Source organism: Mesoplodon densirostris, chromosome 2 (genome assembly GCF_025265405.1).
Source record: "Mesoplodon densirostris isolate mMesDen1 chromosome 2, mMesDen1 primary haplotype, whole genome shotgun sequence".
Lineage (NCBI taxonomy): Eukaryota > Metazoa > Chordata > Mammalia > Artiodactyla > Ziphiidae > Mesoplodon > Mesoplodon densirostris.
The window spans coordinates 105,642,783-105,662,300 of NC_082662.1; the positions used below are offsets into that span (position 1 = coordinate 105,642,783).

At 40.2% G+C, this 19,518-nt stretch overlaps 1 protein-coding gene across 1 annotated transcript in view; it reads left to right on the forward strand.

Moving 5' to 3' along the window:
* Positions 1 to 1,621: 1,621 nt before the first annotated feature.
* CD101 (CD101 molecule) overlaps positions 1,622 to 19,518 on the forward strand; it is a 34,274-nt gene continuing 16,377 nt past the window's right edge. The window contains exons 1-5 of the mRNA XM_060120014.1: positions 1,622 to 1,664; positions 9,103 to 9,483; positions 10,825 to 11,241; positions 15,036 to 15,422; positions 18,861 to 19,244. Coding sequence (XP_059975997.1) covers positions 1,622 to 1,664; positions 9,103 to 9,483; positions 10,825 to 11,241; positions 15,036 to 15,422; positions 18,861 to 19,244 — 1,612 coding nt within the window. The remainder of the gene's footprint in view (positions 1,665 to 9,102; positions 9,484 to 10,824; positions 11,242 to 15,035; positions 15,423 to 18,860; positions 19,245 to 19,518) is intronic.

Genomic DNA, 19,518 nt, shown 5'->3' on the forward strand with positions numbered 1-19,518 from the left:
TGTGAACAAAAATAAATCTTTACTGTTGTATGCCACCAAAGTTTTCTATTTGTTATACAGCAATAACTAACCGATACAGTAAATTTTGGTGCCTGGGGGGTGACCCATGTCTTCTCCAACTGCAATGGTGAAAAAATTCTTGTACTTCAAGCCCCACTGATATTATGGTTAATGGCCTGGAGAGGTAGTTTGAAATTGCCATTCTAGGTAAACTGCCCTTTAATTGTTCCCTAAATACAGCCTGTATATCCCTGCCTCAGTACCTTTATACATTTCATTTCTCCCTAGTGGAATGTCCTTTCTTCTCTCTTCTCTGCCTATTGGAATCATACCAGATCTCCAAGGACCTAAAGAAAACCAGCCTTTTCTGAATGCACCTTCTTCTCCCTTCACACCAGCCTCAAACTTTACTCCAAAAGGAGGGCACAGCTGGTGTGTCATTATCCATGCTGGACTGTTTCTCCCCAACTGCACCTCGGCCCCCCTTCCTCCCTGGTTGTCTCATGTGGCCCAGCCGATCTTGACCCTCCCTCCCACCGACTCACTTCCCCCCACTCCCTTTAGGTGCCCCATTGATTGTTGTGCTTGCAAAATTACCTTGTGGTTATCTGAATAAACGGAAGTTTCCTGAGAACAAAGGCTTCGTATGTGCAGCACTTACAATAGCACCCAGAAGATTAAAAAAAATTGTTGGATAGGCGGATGGAACAGGGATCTGCTGTAACTGTGGCCTGAAGCAGACTAGGCTGTTACTGACCCATCTAAATGGAGGCTCGGGCTGGGGAACTAACGCCCTCAGTAAACTCGTCCCGTGTATGTTCTTGTCTTCGCGGACTAGGATTAAGTTGGCCTGTGTTCAGTGCCAGGCTAACTTAATCCTAGTCCGCGAAGTCACTCCCCCGCCATCCTTGGTGCCCAGGCCCACACTGGGCAGATGAAGATTCCCTTAAATGTCGCTGATATGCATTGAGCACTTTCTATGTACTATATGTTGTTCTAAGTGCTTTCAGTGAATTAGTTCATTCAATTCTCACAGCAATCTTATGGGGCACATACTGTTAGTATCTGCATTTTGTCGATGAGGGTTAGAAAAGATTAATTAACTGTTCTAAGATCAATTATTAAAAATACAGTCTGTGCAGACCCAGGCACACCCACCTAGAGTGTGTTATCGTCACCGTCACCGCCTGTCTCCCCAGGTTCATGTCTTCTAGGGGCGCTTCTCTCGTTTCTCAGTCCTTTCCTCTGCCAAGATGGGAGGTGAGGTAAGGGCTAAGAAGAGAAAATTGCTGCTTGATTCTTTATTTATTCTGTTTACTTAAATTCCCTTATCATTACCTAATGATATGTATTTAACCAGGAGGAGGCTCATCTTTTCTTATTTTTATTATGTATGTTTACCTACCCATGAAGATAACTTCATAAGTAGGTAAATTTCAATGATTAGCAAAGAGCCATATAAAACAAACTGTATTGCTCTTTGTAAGCTGTCTCTGTTTCTCAGTGGGCTGGAAACTGCACTATTACTTCCTCTTTATCTTTGTAGTGAGAGCGCAACATTTGTCACTCGGCGTCTGAGCAACTTCAGTGACACCACCCGGAAAGGTCTCTACTGGTCCAAATGGCATGCTTCTCACAAGTGGCATCTTTTTTTCTCTTTCTGAGTAAGTGTCGTAATTCTGTAGGTTACTGTGTGTTGTCAAGGAGCTAGTCAAACGGAGACTGTTGGACGATAAAATGGGACAATTTGGTCTCTATAGGAAAAACCATGCCACACATCTCTGGTGTTGGCAATCATTTTTGACTTTTGATGATGTTCTTGGCTACCTAGACGTCCTTGAGTTCCAGGAGGTGCAATGTTAGGTTGAGTCCCATGAATCTGATCCCACTGGTTTTTACATTTGTATGTGTGTGGCCAGAGCTGCTGATTTTGCTGGCCCTGCCTTCACCTTATGTTCTTGGGCTAACTCATCCCTGGAGATGGGAAGAGGCTTAACTCCTCAGACTGAGAGGTGATGCCTGATGTTAGAACTTGTCTAGATAAATGTGCCTTGGGGATGTGGCTGGATGGAAGGAAGTGTCATGAGAGCACTTAGGAGTTCTGGGCTAACCTAAAAGAAGGTTCTGGACTTCATCTGTGAGCTGAAGTGGGAATTGACTACTAAAAGCCTGAGAAAGGGGCAGGAAGATTCACTTGGCTCTGCTGAGGGGCAAGTGGAAGGACCTCAGCCGGCCCAGGGGCATTTGTACATGGTTGAGCAGGATGGCAAAAGGGGAAATTTGGCAGGTGGCAGGTACTTTTTAGTGCTATGGGTTCTCTTAGCATCTGGTGAAGCCCATAGGCCCCAACTTAGAATAATTTTTAAATGTGTGAATTAAAATGTATAAGATGATAGGGAAAATCAATCATATTGAAATAGGGTTATTGAAATATTTTAAAGTAAATTTTGATGTAGTCATTTGTTTGCTTCATTATTTGTGTATTACATAAGATCTGGAGGTGGTCTATTAACCACCAAACTTCAAAGTCGTAATGAGTATGAACAATATTTCAGGATATCTGCAATAGATGTAGTGTGATGTGAAAATATCTATGGTTTGTTGTCTACATTCATGACTGAAGAAAATGCTAAATTTCCATTAAGATTAGTGAAAATAAAGAGGTAGGTTTTTTTCCCACCCAAGTTTATGAATCTTTTCATCCCCCATGTGGACCCAAGTTAAAAAGTTCTGCTTTAAAGAGACTGGATGGAGTTAGTGAAGGGACTTGGACAATAGGGGAACTAAAAGAGCTTAGAATCAGTGTGACCAAGGCTGTGGCTAATACACGAAAAGGGTGCAGCATTCAGCTCAAAAGGGTGCTTAATAAACCTTGGCTTGAGTTGAATTGGGTTCATGTCTCAAAAGACATTGGGTAGTGTAAGGTAAAGATCAGATATGGGGCCTGCTGGGGTGAGAGGTGGCCTGCAGGAGGTTACTGGGACCAGTTGCTGGGTAATCAATGCCCACTAGACTGGCTTGGCAGACGGTAATGACTAAGTTCACTGGTGGGACCCTTTGGGGACTGTTGGCTGGTGTCCTGTTCAGGTGTCTGAGTGTGATTCTCAAGTGTCTGTGCTTTGTGTCTGTGAACCGTGTGTTTGGCTTGTGTATGGGGAAACTGGGCTTACATTGTGCAATAAGTCAGACAACTGCAAATTCTTTGTCTTTTTTTTTTTTTTTTTCCTAGTGAGTAAGATGAAAGGCCTAGGAAAATGAAAGTAATAACCAAGGTTCAAAAAGGGGAAGCTTCAAGCCTTTCCATACCCCATTTAAACCATTACCTAAACTGGGTTATATAAATATTTCTTCTAAATTTAAACTCTTCCTAAGCACAAATTTTGTGTAGAGCCACAGTTTTTATGTGAAAAACATATATATCAGGAAGTAACTTGAAAAAAAATTTGGAAGCCTATTTGTCATTACAAATACAGAGGGAAAAATGAAGGAAATTAATTAAATGATGGATGATCAACTGACTAATTGCATTGTTTAGCAAATGTATACTTTGTCCTAATTAATTTTTTAAATAAATATATAAAGACTGATGAATCCTGTTAGAATATGGGGCCAGATGAGGTTAATGTCATGGATAAACGAGCTCTTAGACTTAGCTTTGTCTGCTTGGTCTGTCACCCCTCACCCTGAATAGCTGCCCTACAAATAAAAGTCATTAACATGGGAGGGTCCTGGGGAGGGGCTACTGTTTGTCTTACTGGGGCTGCATTCACAAAAAAAAAGAAAATCCACTGAATTATGGATGGAAGCATTCTCAGCCTCCAAGCAAAAAGGGATTTTATATGGGTAAAGAAAGAGAAGTCGCTTGTGTTTGATGTTCTCCAGCTAGGTTTTGTATAAGGTGGAAGCATTTGAAGTTGCTGTTTTTGTGTATCAAAAGTGGCCAGGTGTTGGCCACATTTTATGTAGGTCAAATAGCTTCCCTTCAAATAATACTGAAATAGAAAATTTGGCAATCCCAGTAATGCTTTTGGAAAAAGCCAACACCATTAGGAAATTCTTCGTGTTACAAAAATGTGACTCCAATGAAGCATGTCAATGCCAAGCTCTGTGTCCATTAGTCAACAAAAATCTGACCTGCTGTGCAGAGGTACCTAACCCTCTGTCTATTAAAAGAGAAAGCAACGGGTCAGTCCTCTGAGGTATTTCACTCTTTAGGAGGAGAGATATGTATAACATCCCACAGAAAACAGATTTATAATAAGATGCTTCAGTGTATGTATGATTCCCCATGCATGGCCATTTGAATTGGCCTCTGTCAGTCATTCCTTTTTACCTCCACAATATCTACTAAACCTTCACACTGTTTCTTTCGCTTTTCTGAGTACCCTCCCAATCATGTTCTTGGCCTCGTGCCTCTACTAGCACCTTATGCCATTCATCATCCTCTCTCTGGCTTCATCCATGTCTCTCCTCTACAGCTCCTCTGCCCATAGACATGTAGAGGTACCTGTGCCCATCCTCCCTCACTGCTCTGCCCCGTCCATCTACTCTTTCTAACCGCCGCCCTATTCTTCTCTTTCCCTTCTCCATGACGCTTCTTGAAGTAGTTTATGCTTCTTTCAGTTGCTTCTTACCCTTGAAATACTCTGCTTCTGCTCTATGGCAATCTCTTTTACAAAGATTTCCACTGACCTCCTCCTCATCAAACTAAAAAGACTTTCGTCTGCCTTTAGAGTCCTTACCCTCTCAGCGGCATTCAGCAGTGCTGACAAGCTCTTTCTGCTTGGACTGTTTTGCTCCTTTGGTTTTCAAGCTACTGTGTCCTTGCTACCCTCCCACCTGATTCTTCCCTCCCTGATTCTTCCTTCTGTAGGGCTTGTTCCTAATCCTATCCCCTAAATAGAGAGATCCTCTCATAATCTCTCTTCAGCCCTCTCCTTACATTCCCTAACACTTCCCAGTGCTTACATGTAACTGACCTAATCTGCATCTACAGCCCAGAACTCTCCCTAGTTACGAACAAGCATTTACAGGAAGCAGTGAGGAAACAATGGACACAGCCAGGAATTTGACATGTGTAAATCCAAGTTCAGTTCTGGCTGCACCATTTACAACCTTGACATTGCTAAATATGGGAACATCTCAGAGTTCTTAAGAGGACTGGATTACAAATATTTTCAAAGGTTTGTGTAGATTTTAAAGTATAGATAGATAGATAGATATAGCTACAGATATAGACATATATTTAAATATTATTTCCAAATGTTTGCTGGATTTCCTTCCTGTTTATTCCATGGTACTCTAATTTAGTATTTCCAAAATTAAATGCACCGTCTTCTCCTTCACCTTCGAACACACAACAGTACCTTTTCCTGATATCCTTATTCCTGTTAACAGTGCCATTACTCCCAGTCACCCTTACAAAACCTGGTATCATCTTTGATTTCCTCCTGCCGTCCATCCCTCCATCTACCCCTTCTACCTCCAAGCATCTAAGACACTGAAAAACTCTATAGATCTTATCTCCACAGTGGCTCTTAAATTATAGCCACTTTCTTTCCATTTCTATTGCCTTCATCACTGCTCTCCTGGGCTACTATCATTACCTGATGTCTACTTCTAACTCCATCATCCTACACACTGTCAGGTTAATTTTACTAAGACCTTTCAAATACTTTCAGTGGGTTCCCCATTGCCTAATCAATCAAGTCCAAACTTTTAAACAGGATAGTCAAGCCCTTCATGCTTTGGACTCAAAATTCCTAACCACTCTTACCTCTTTCTATTAATCTTCATGTAACCCTCCCCCTAATCCAACTGATTACTCTCTATTTCCTGAACAATTCTTTTGATTACTACTTATACAGTCTTTTCATGAAATCTCCTTCACCTAAAAGGCCCTGTCTCTCCACTTAAATTGTCATAACCTTCTCCAAAGTCCATTTTGAATACTAAATCTTCCATATACCTTACCTATTTCCCTCCCCCAAAATGTAATCTCTCCTTCCTTCAAATTCCTCAAAGCGCTTTTATCATATTTCTTTCCAGGACAGATGACTACCACCCTACTTGACTAAACTGTAAAATCAAGAAGTCAGAGACTATCCCAAACTCATCTTCATATCTTAGTCCTTGAAGCATCAGAAACACTATAAGTGGTTGAACAAATATTTATTGAAATAGTAGGCGAAGCAGTAGAAAATGAAGTGCTAGTTTTCAAAATAAAATGTTTCACATGTGGTACCATCTCTCTAAAAAGTCATAAAGAATGTTAAGTGTTGGGCTTCCCTGGTGGCGTAGTGGTTGAGAGTCCGCCTGCCGATGCAGGGGACACGGGTTCGTGCCCCGGTCCGGGAGGATCCACGTGCCGCAGAGCGGCTGGGCCCGTGAGCCATGGCCGCTGAGCCTCCGCGTCCGGAGCCTGTGCTCCGCAACGGGAGAGGCCACAACAGTGAGAGGCCTGCGTACCGAAAAAACAAACAAAAAAAAATGTTAAGTGTTGCCTAGACACCAAAACTAACATTGTGGAAACATGTCCTGACATAAACATCTTAGTGGTACCTCAGAAGTCGTATTTTTAAAAACATTTTTGTCTTGAAATATAACATATAAGAAAAGTTAATAAAGCATAAATGTGCAATTTAACTAATAAATAAAAAGTAAAACCATGTAATCACTATGCAGGTCAAGAAATAGAACATTGCTAGGACCCTAGAAGCACCCACCCACCTTGCCACACGTCCCATCCAGACACACACACACACAATCACTTTCCTGACTTTCGTGATACCTACTTCCTAGCTTTTTTTAAAAATAGTTTTACCCGTTAGGTTTGCATCACTAAACAATACAGTGTGGTTTTTCTGCCTTTTTTTTTTTTTTTTTTTTTTTTTGCGGTATGCGGGCCTCTCACTGTCGTGGCCTCTCCCGTTGCGGAGCACAGGCTCAGCGGCCATGGCTCACGGGCCTAGCCTCTCCACGGCATGTGGGATCTTCCCGAACCGGGGCACGAACCTGCATCCCCTGCATCGGCAGGTGGGCTCTCCACCACCGCGCCACCAGGGAAGCCCTTTTGCCTTTCTTTAAATTTTATGGAGAGTATAGTCAAAAATATTCTAAAGTGTTCATTCAGCATCTTTCATTAAACACAGTGATCCACGTTTCTGCAACCAGTTGCAATTCACTCACTTTCATTTCTGTATAAGATTCCATTTTATGAATGTACCACAGTCTGCCTGTTCTACTGCTGATGGACATATGAATGGTCTCTAGTTTGGGGCTGTAATGAACACTGCTGCTGTGGATACTTTTTCACGTGTAGCCTGGTGCAGTGCTCACATTTCTCTAAGATGTATATCTAAGACTGGCTAGCATTGCTGACAATGTTTTAAATTACCTTTGTAGTACAATTTTTTGGTAAATAATATTTTACAATTTTACTACTATATGGCATGGGGAGCTATATTCAATATATTGTAATAACCTATAATAGAAAAGGATCTGAAAAAGAATATATATATGTGTGTAACTGAATCACTTTGCTGTACACCCGAAAGTAACACAATATTGTAAATCAACTGTACTTCAATAAAAAGTCATCTGTTTTGAAAAAAAATTAAAATTTTTTTCTCATATGGTCTAACTTCTATTCCTAAGTGCTTATTACAAAAAGAGCATAATATATATGTCACATTAACTGGGATTAATGAATAAATTAGTATATTTTAAATGATTACTGGAAATTTGTGTGATTGGTTGACTGATTGGATGTTTGTTTTCCAGTTTTGCATTGATTGTATCCATATGCAATTTTTAGTTGACTGCATCAGGTGACCTCTTACCCTTTCTCCCTATTTTTTTGCAGGTCCCCTCCTATCAGAATTGTCGTCATTCTAAATACTCAGCCTATACATTCTAAATACTCAGCATATACTCAGCCTATACTCATGGTCTCTGTAATGTCATTTTCCCCCTCTCACTTTTTTTTCACTCTGGTCTCCTTTACTCTTTGTCCTTGTGGATTCACAAAATTCAGCAGATGCTCTGCTTCTTCCATGCCTACTTATGAACTCTATTCTGTTAATTCTGTAATACCAGCAATTGCTCCCTGTTGGACTCTTCTGATGTCTTTCCACTGAGCCCTAGGCCCTGAGTGAAAGATCTAGCTCACCCTGTGGCATCTCTGTCATTTGTTCTTTGTTCTTTCTGTTACACAAAATAAACTAGGCTTTAATATTAACATAATAAATAAATACATACCTTTTAATTTCTAAAAAAGTTTTGATTTTGAAAAGGTGTATGTCAAAGGAAATGTTACCATTGAATAAGATTTTCTCCTTTAAACCTAATACTTGAGATTTGTCCCAACAGGAGACATTCCATAGTGGTCCCAACTGAAAACTCTGGGTAAGAGAATGACTAAACTAAATCTGATCCCAGATCCTGTTGGACTTGACAGTCATCTTTTATGAAGATTTTCAATAAAGCTGTAGTGGCTCTTTAAAAAATTACAAAATGAAAAATCCTCCACGGTATAGAGAGGAAGTGCTGCTGCTTCTTCAGATGTTAATTTTAGCTAGTCTTGCATCACATCTGGCCTGGAGCTACAGATATTTCCAACCAACCAGCAGGAAAAAGCATGGCACCAGGAGCAGTGCCATAAACTCTGCCTCTCCAGCAATCATTTCTGTGAGAAAAGCTCGATGACAGGTACCTAGGAATTGGAGGCTTGAGGAAGTATATTGAGGAATTTTCCCATAAAATAATGTAAAAGGTGAATTATTTTACATCGTATTTACTTCAGGTGCACTTAGATAAGCAGATATGTTTTATGAAAGTGGTCATGTTACATTGATGAAGCTAAACATTTTTTAAGAGACTAGAGATTACTATGGAAGTTAAACTTATAAAAGAACAATTAACTCATCAAGCCATTCCACTGCTTCTCATCCTGAAGAAGGTATTGAACATTTGAGTTGATTATAGCTAATAACCTGCGATCTCATTTTCTAGAATTGTAATACAGGGAGCTACATAATGTGGCACATTGGGAACTGGAGCACTAATCTATTTTTATTCCCCTTTCTTTCTCCTACTTGCAAGCTAAGCTCAGCACTGGCCAGAGAGAAGTAACGGTTCAGAAAGGACCACTGTTCAGAGCTGAAGGTTACCCCATCAGCATCGGCTGCAACGTAACTGGCCACCAGGGACCTTCTGAGCAGCATTTCCAGTGGTCTGTTTACCTGCCGAGAGCCCCGACCCAAGAAATCCAGATCATTAGCACCAAGGATGCCACCTTCTCTTATGCAGTGTATGCACGGCGGGTGCAAAGTAGGGAAATCTATGTGGAGAAGGTCCAGGGTAACTCAGTCTTTTTGCACATCTCCAAGCTCCAGATGAAGGATTCTGGCGAGTACGAGTGTCACACACCCAACACTGATGGAAAATACTATGGGAGTTACAGTGCAAAGACGAATCTAATTGGTAAGCTGTGTGCCCTCCTCTTCTAGCTAGCCCCTGAGAAGCCAGATTCTCCATCAACACGATACCTTGCAATGTGACATGACTTTATATTGTGCTGTTTGTTTTGGCAAAAGAGCCCACATACCCCTCTGGATATTTTGGAGTTTGTCACAAATAGGTATCTCATATTCCCTAAAACTCTTAATTCATTTTCCCAATCGACTTTGTCATGAAAAGTTAGATAGTACGTGGTCTTCCTAGGCCTTGCCCACAGCTATTTGTAGGTTGATAATAGCACAGCATTAGACAAAGCTTTGAGAGTTCTCATGTTATGTCTCTTCTCAGAGGCAGAATATTAACTTGATAGAGGAGCCAGTATTAATATATTTAATATATGTTTATATATAATTAATATACCATAGGAAGTAAGTCATTAACTTGGAAGTAATTATTCTCAAACTACCATTCTCTAACATAGTTACCTATGGGACAAGGGTCATATTATTTGAAATTACCCTTTTGTCCCTTTGCCTAGAATATCTTATTACTCCCTTTTCAGCCTAGCAAACTCCTACATATACTTCTGAACCCAGTTTAGGTATTACCTCTTCTGTGAAACCCATTCTGTCTCAGGCAGTATTCCCATCTTTGTTCTTTCTTGATGCTCTGTTATTAGTACTCTCCTAGTTTATGTGGTAATTGGCTACTTACATGACCCTCTCTGACCTCACCTTGAGTTCCATGAGAAGAAAACATTTACCTCACTCACTAGCACAGTGGTTAGCTCTGAGTAGATGCTCAATAAACATTCATTTTTGAATCTAAGTGTTGCTTTCACATAAACTTAGGCTGTGTGATTTCCTTTGAGGAAGGAAAGAATGGTAGGGTAGTAGGATGGTTTTTGAAACTTTGGTAAGGGTTGCATTTTGGCTCTGAATGATAAAATTATAACAGATTATTTCAGAACTTTATAAAGGAGCAGGTGAAGGCCCAAGGAAGTGAAGTAACTTCCTCCAATTCATGGAGTCAAATAGGGACAAATATAGGATCAGAATATAGTCTTCTAGCTCCCAGTGCTTTTCCCATTTAAAACCTCTGTGTCTGAATAGCTAAATTGGTTACAGCCTATGCTAAAAATGTAAAATCAGGGTCAATACAACAGTGAACCAATAGCTTTGCTGAGTTCCATAGTCTGTATGTATATAGATGCCAATGTTCCTGTTGGCAATAGGGAAAGCATATGGCTGGTGGAAAAACAACTCAAAGTATATATGTACAGATGTTGGGTCAGGGCACCATCTTCATCTAAGGAGGCTAGTCTGACAGGTACTCAGTCAATTACAATCATTCCTTTGCATCCAGTCATTCCAGATACCCTCTCTGCTGCCATGACTTCCCAGACTCTCAGTAAGGAGGAAGGTGAGCCATTGGAACTTACCTGTGAGTCATCCAAAGCCACAGCTCAACATACTCACCTCTCTGTCACCTGGTACCTGATGCAGGATGGAGAAAGAAGCCAAGCCAGCAAGATTATTTCCCTCTCCAAAGATTTTATGTTGCTCCCTGGGCCCTTGTATACAGAGAGGTTTGCAGCTGGTGACGTGCGTCTCGACAAGCTTGGGGTCACTACCTTCAGGCTGTCCATAGGGAGGCTCCGGCCCTCAGATCAGGGCCAGCTGTTCTGTGAGGCAACTGAATGGATTCAGGATCCGGATGAAACCTGGACTTCCATCACGAAAAAGCAGACAGATCAAACAACTCTGAGGGTCCAGCCAGCAGGTAAATATCTTCTCAGGAAATTCAGTAACAGCTAGTAGTGGGTATTTGGGGGATATCTTTCTTCTTCTTTTTTTTTTTTTGGCTGTGCCACGTGGCTTGTGGGATCTTAGTTCCCCAACCAGGGATCGAATCTGCACCCTCGGCAGTGAAAGCGTGGAGTCCTAACCACTGGACCACCAGGGAGTTTTCTCTTTTTGTTTTTTTCTAATCTTTTGTTGGATCAAAAATATCATTAGAAAGTTTGAGTAAATTTTGTTTTTGTCATCTGGGAAGCATAAGTAAGAAGGACAGATTTGGGGCTCTGTCCACGGGAGGTTTTCTATGGGATAAAATCTGTTGAATGTTAGGTAGATTCCACAGCCATGCATGGAAATAGTTTTGTTGCCACTCTTGCCAGGCTCTGTGTAAGCACTTTATCTATAATACATTATCTAATTTAGTCCTAACAACCACCCTCTGAGGCAACTAGTCAAGTCCCCATTTTTGAAACATGACCCTGAGCCTCAGCTAAATGCTCTGCCTTAGCTCGCTCTGCTGGAGCTGGCGTTGGAAGACAGGTGTATCTCTCCAAGGCCCTCTCCCCACAGACACCTGCACCTCAGAGTAGCCTATTTCCAACGTGAAGCCTTGTCTTAATCACTGCTCCTTCCACCTTACCCCGTTTCCTTGGAACGGTGTCACTCTTCATGATCCATTGACACTTTCGCCAAAGCAAGCAGGAAGCCTCCATTTTGATTCCTGGTCTCTCCACATGGGCTTTGGTCCAGTAGGAGGACATCTATAACCATATATATCCCTGCTAAAAGCAATGATCCAATAGTGGATCATTGAAGTTTTCTTTCTTTTTTTTTAGGAGGAGTGTTATTCTATTCTATTAAAAATTGTCCTGATGGTGTTACGTGTCCAAATTATACTCAGGGAGTCCTTTGGAGACACATCACATGTGCTTCTTTCCCCTCTTTGAAAACAATTTTTTAAAATGTAAAACCCTTTATTTTAAAATTTTTATTTAGATCAATAAAAATTGTATACGTTTAAGGTGTACAATATGATGTTTTGATATCTGTATGCACTGTGAAATGACTACAATCAAGTTCACTAACATACCCATCACCTCACATGGTTGTGTTGTGTATGTGGTGAGAATTCTTAAGATCCTTCTTAGCAAATTTCAAGTAATACCACACAGTATTACTAACTGTAGTCACCATGCTGTACATTAGATCTCCAGAACTTATTCATCCTGTATAACTGAAACTTTGTACCCTTTGACCAATTTCTCCCCACTGTCCCCACTCCCCCAACCCCTGGTAACCACCATTCTACTCTCCACTTCTATGTATTCATTTTGTCAATTTTTAGTTTCCACAATATTTGTCTTTCTGTGTCTGGCTTATTTCACATAACAAAATGTCCTCCAGGTTGATCCATGTTTTTGAAAATGGCAAGATTTTCCTTTTTTTCATGGCTGAATAATATTCCATTGTATATATACATACCACATTTTCTTCATACATTTATCCTTTGATGGACACTTAGTTTGTTTTCATATCTTGGCTATTATGAATAATGAACATAGGGGTGCAGATATCTCTTTGAGATACTGATTTCATTTCCTTTGGATATGTACCTGGAAGTGGGATTGCTGGGTTATATGGTAGTTCTACTTTTAGTTTTTGAGGAACCTCCATATTATTTTCTATCATGGCCATACCAATTGACATTCCTTGTACACTAATAGTGTACAAGGTTTCCTTTTTCTTCTCCATCCTCACCAACACTTGCTGTCTTTCGTCTTTTTGATAATTGCCATTCTAAGAGATGTGAGGTGATATCTTGTGGCTTCAATTTGCATTTCCCTGATGATTAGTGATGAGCATCTTTTTCCATATTTTTGGTCACTTGTATGTCTTCCTTTGAGAAATGTCCCTTCAGATCCTTTGCTTGTCTTCATATTAAGTTATTTGGGGGTTTTTTTGCTATTAATTTATATGAGTTTCTTATCCATTTTGGCTAGTAACCCTTTTTCAAATACATGGTTTGCAAATATTTTCTCCCATTTTGTAGATTATCTCTTCACTCTGTTGATTGTTTCTTTTGTGTGCAGAAAATTTTTAGTTTGATGCAATCCCACCATCTATTTTTACTTTTGTTGCCTATGCTTGTGGGGTCATATTCAGAAAATCATTGCCCAAAATGATGTCAAGAAGGTTTTCCTTCTATTTTCTTTTCTTTTTCTTTTTTCTTTTCTTTTTTTTTGCTGCGCCATATGGCATGTGGGATCTTAGTTCCCTGACCAGAGACTGAACCTGTGCCCCATGCAGTGGAAGTGCAGAGTCTTAACCACTGGACTGCCAGGGAATTCCCCTTTCTGTTTTCTTCTAGTAGTTTTTCAGTTTCAGGTCTTATGTTTAAATCTTTGATCCATTTTGAGTTTATTTTTTTAATATGGCACGAGATAGGAGTCCAACTTCATTCTTCTGCATGTGGATATCCAGTTTATTCAACACCATTTATTTGAAGAGACTATCTTTTCCCTGTTGTGTGTTCTTGGCACCCTTATTGGAGGTTAATTGACATAGATTCATGGATTTATTTTTGGGTTCTCTTTTCTGTTTCATTGGTCTATATGTCTTTATGCCAGTACCATATTGTTTTGATTACTGTAGCTTTGTAATGTATTTTGAAATCAGGCAATGTGATACCTACAGCTCTTGCTCAAAATTCTTTGGCTATTCAGGGTCTTTTGTGGTTCCATATGAATTTTAGAATTCTTTTTGTCTATTTTAAAATGCCATTAGAATTTTGATAGGGATTGCAATGAATCTGTAGATTGCTTCGGATGGTATGGACATTTTAACAATATTAATTCTTCTGACCCATGAACATGGGATATCTTTCTATTTATTTGTTTCTTCTTCAGTTAGTTTCATCAGTGTTCTATAGTTTTCATTGTACATGTCTTTCACCTCCTTGGTTAAATTTATCCCTGAGTATTTTCTTCCTTTTGATGCTATTGTAAATGGGATCTTTTTCTTAATTTCTTTTTCAGATAGTTCATTGTTAGTGTATAGAGATGCAACTGACTTTTTTTTTGCATGTTGATTTTGTATTCTGTAATTTTACTGAAATTCTTTATTAGTTTTAACATCTTTTGGTGGAGTTTTTTTGGGTTTCTATATGTAAGATCATGTCATCTGCCAACAGTGACAGTTTCACTTCCTTTTTTCCAATTTGGATGCCTTTAATTTCTTTTTCTGTCTAACTGCTCTGGCTAGGACTTCCAATACTATGTTGAATAGAAGTGGTGAGAGTGGTCATCCTTGTCTTATTCTTGATCTTAGAGGAAAAGCTTTCAGCTTTTCACTGTTAAGTGTGATGTTAGCTGTGGACTTGCCATATATCACATACGCTTTTAACTTCGGAAAATTCCACTGGATATGCTCAGCCAAAAATGAGAGCAAGAAATCACAATTTATATCGATTCAACATAGTATAAAATATTTTATTTAAAAAGATACATTATTGTGTACTTTACACATCTATGCATACATCTTGCTTAATAGGATTGCATTCAGAAAATCATGTATGTTGTTCTTTCTAGGTGATTTAAAGAGTAGTCAAGGGCATTTTTTAATTCTAGGCATTTCTTTGGCTTACCTTCTCCTCAGAACTGATCTCCCACATGAAATTCAATCCCTGTACTATTGTAACAGGAGGTAGCATCTCTCTCTGGTATTGAAAGGATAGATGCAGTGGCCTCTCTATATATCTGCCTTGCTTTTGTTTCCTAGTGAGAGATTTTCAAGTCAACATCATGGCTGAGAGCACGGTTCCTGAAGGAAAACCCTTAGAACTGGTTTGCCTGGTCATGGGCGGCGGCCAGTACCCACAGCTTCAGGGCACTTGGTTCTTCAATGATGTTAAAATGGCCCACATTGATGCTGGTGGAGTTCTGCGTCTGAAGAAAGACTATCAAGAAAGAGCAAGTCAAGGACAGCTCCAGGTTTCAAAGTTAAGCCCCAAGGCTTTCTCTCTCAAGATCTTCTCTGTGGGTCCAGAGGATGAAGGTGCCTACAGATGTGCCGTGGCAGAGGTGACAAGAGCTCAGATGGGCACCTGGCAGGTGCACCAGAAAAAACAGTCACCAGACAGCTACGTGCACCTGAGGAAGCCAGCGGGTATGTGAAGCTGGGGCCAGACACGATTGGGCTGCTTTTAAATGCCCTCCTTTGTGAGTACAGGATGCCTTCATGGACACGGGGGAGGTCTCCTGAAGTCAGGTGTCAATCAGATCACTTTGAGGTAGAGTGGAGTACTACAAAGGAAAGCACCCAAACCAGCTGAAGACCTGAGTCCTATTCCTGAGCCATTAAATGGGCCATGATCATGAACACACTATGTACTTTACCTCTAGATCTCAGCTTCTTCAACTGTAAGATAATGACATCTAATTTGACTGTCCTTAAGTACCTTCTTGCCATCTTAGATTCTTTGATTCTATTTGCTGTTATTTCTAATTTTTGTCCATTGGGTATTCTTTCAGCAGAGAACACCTGTATTAATGAAGCCCTCTGTCTCCTTGTTGCGTGTGTGTGTGTGTGTGTGTGTGTGTGTGTGTGTGTGTGTTTTGAGTAGATTAAGAGGAAAGAGCTTACACTTGCCCCCTTCCTGGGAAATAAACACCCACATTACCCCTCCTACTACTGTGACATCTTTTAGGTGTCTTTCATCAATTCTCTATTACCTTAAACTGATACTAAGTCTTAATTCTGCACCAAAGCATGACTCAGAGTAAGAAAAGAAGAAGTAAATGATACTGGGCAGACTCTATTGCCTGCATGTTGCTATGATGTCATGAGATGCCTATCCAAATGGGTCTGAGTATCTGGAAGGCCACTCAGGTCTTGTTTGGTTTCTGAAGGCTGGGTGACCTTAAACGTGTTTGAATTATCAGTGCTTTTTGTGTGGAGAGAAAACTGATAAATCCACAAGTAATATTAGGATCCTCTGGGCTGGATATTAAATTCAAGTCTAGAAAAATGAATTGCCCCAAATTTTTGGTTTTTCAAAAACCAAAATCAAAAACAAAAACAAACTAAAAATGAAGATATCCTTGTTGTACTTGCTCACTGGAGGCCTCTCCAAAGATAGAAGCATTCCCCTTCCATCCTCTTCTCCATCACCCCATTTGCTGGGAGTGAAGACGCACAGCTTTGGCCTAGAGTGGCGAGCCAGGAAGTGTGTTGGTGGTAATTTTGACACTAAACATTTGTTCTGACTTGCTAGGATTCAGAAAAAACTATGTAGGCGTGTTTACATATTTACACAGAGCTAAATCTCGACTTCATGTATCTGTCTCTGCTGGAGCAGATCTGTAAATCTTTCATAAACTCAGGACATAGGAATTTCTGCTAAAGAGACCTAAAGGTGTGCTTCATGGCACACAGATCACAAGCCTATCAAGTAGTTGGTCTTCCCAAGCTAAAAATAATCCTTTGTGCAGGCTGGAGTCCAGCCTGTTTCTTTTTACATAGAATAAAAAAAGTTTATTAACAGATTTATTAAAGATCCTGTTGAGCATTTGGCTTTGAAACTCAAACCATTACTTCAAGTATGAGCAGAGTTTTATCACTCCGTGAATGTTTTAAACAGAAGAGGGTCCTCCCTACTGCTATGCATGTATACCTTACACTTGCATGGTGAGTGTGTTACTTCTTACCGAGAGGCAGTAATGACCACAGTAAACTAAGGAAACCACAGCTAAAAAAAAAAAAACAAAAAAACTGAAGCTGGTTGAAACTAATCATAATGGTTATATTTGAGTAGTGAGATTATGAGTAATAATTTCCCCTCTAATTTCTAAACTTTAGTTATGAATCTATTTTTAACTTGAAAAAAAATTAAGTATAATTATGCCTCTAATACCCAAAATTTGGAAGCAAGTTATATATATGTAATAGAGAGATAAATAGATATAGATATATTAACCTATTTGTGGACATTAGCCTTCATTCTGCCTTTGTAACCCATACATTTTACATAAAGTGCTTAAAGACTGAACTCCTTCCTCAGCAGGGAAGATCAATTTGCAAACTCATTTAGATCCTATTTAAATTTCTAATGCCAGTTCTATTTTGTTTTCCTGGGAATTCCCTGGTGGTCCAGTGGTTAGGACTCCATGCTCTCACTGCCGAGGGCCTGGGTTTGATCCCTGGTCAGGGAACTAAGATCCCACAAGGCCAGAAAAAATAAATTTGAAAAAAAATCTATTTTGTTTTCCTTTTCTGGCTTTGAACTCCTCTGCTTTCACAAAGTGCCTATCATTACACACTAACGCTAATAGCTCACCTTTGCTGGGTACTTCTCCTTGCCAGCCGGGGTAAGCCCTTTGCCTGTGCCATTCATTTAGTCCACTCACAATGCATAAGGGAGGTGTTATTATTACCCCCATATTTACAGGAAAGGGAATTGAGGCTCAGAGAGGTCCACTATGTTGCCCAGGATAATTCTGACTCCAGTGACCTTGACCTGAAGCATGAGGCTGGGCTGCCTAGGATGCATGAGCTTGAGGGATCTTTACATTGCCCACAAAGCAGCCAGGACAAGGCCTTGCACAGGAAGTATCTGTTTGAAGGAATGTCTGCATTTCTACACATCTTGAATTTCCCATCTGGAAGCCAGATTTACATTTATTGTTTTACACTATAGTTCAGATATAGGAAAGATCTCCCTTCAATAATATATATGAATGAATATATGATTTAAAAAGAGAAATGTATATGTATAGGTAAATATATATATTTAAAACATACTTGAGGAAATGTATAAATATATTTATTGTATATATATATTTATATATACATACATTTTCCCCCAAGTAATTGTTTTTTGTTTTTGGGGGGGTTTTTTGGTTTTTTTTTTTTTGCGGTACGTGGGCCTCTCACTGTTGTGGCCTCTCCCGTTGCGGAGCACAGGCTCCAGACGCGCAGGCTCAGTGGCCATGGCTCACGGGCCCAGCTGCTCCGCGGCATGTGGGATCTTCCTGGACCAGGGCAAGAACCCGCGTCCCCTGCATTGGCAGGCGGACTCTAAACCACTGCGCCACCAGGGAAGCCCCAAGTAATTGTTTTTTAATGGCAGTATTTTGAACAGAAATATAATTAACAATACTCCTTCACTGTTCAGAATACATACTAATTAGGGAAGGTAAATAAGGAGAGGAAGGTCATTTTGAACTGTGAAAGTCTGAATTCTAAAAAACTAAACATTTAAATAAACACAGCTTCATTACTTTCAGCCTCATACACCAACCGTAATTAATTTAACAAAATATTACCAGATGTTTTCCCAACTAGATGTTCCTAAGGAACAAATCACTAAAAATTAGGGCAAATTATAAATTGTTTAAGTGTAAATAAGTTCTCCTGGTATTCCTTCTGCTGTTTCCACTATTTAAGTGTTGATGAAATCTTTTTTTCTGGGGGTGGTGCAGGAGTAAACAACCTGATAGGATTTGTCACAAAGTTGTCAAGTCCTAATTAATGAGATTTCACCGTTTTTTAGAAAAATTTTCATTTACTTGAAATAATTTTTTTTTTTTAATCTCTAATCCACAGCAAGACATGTGGTCGTGTCTACCAAGAACAGGCAGCAAGCAGTGTGGGAAGGAGAGGCGTTAACCCTTCTCTGCAAGGTAGGTGGAGCTGAAAGTCTCCTCTCCGTGACCTGGTGGCACATCCCACAAGACCAGACACAGCCAGAGTTTGTGGCTGGAATGGGGCAGGATGGTACCATGCAGCTGGGTGCCTCCTACGGGGAACTCGATAACCACAGCAACACAAGGCTGGAGAAGATGGACTGGGCCACCTTCCAGCTGGAGATCACCTCCACCACCATCACAGACAGCGGTACGTATGAGTGCAGAGTGTCTGAGATGACCCGGAACCAGGCCAGAGATCAGAGCTGGGCTCAGAAGATGTCAGTCACTGTAAAACCTCTGGGTAAGTGTCAGGGAAATCCTTTTCTGAACTTATGTATCATCAGTATCTTCCTTCTGCAGTGGAATGCTGTGGAATTCGATTGTGTGTCACCCTGAATCCCCTAGTTATGGTACGTGTACCCCAGGACACAGAGCAGAGTCTCTGGCTACCATGTCTGTCAACTGATCTCTGAAGTTTACTCGTCTTTATAAAGATCATCTTTAGAGTGCAACTTGTAAGTTGTTATTCAAGGCTAAAAACAAAATCGTATGAATTGGAATAGACTTAGACAAGA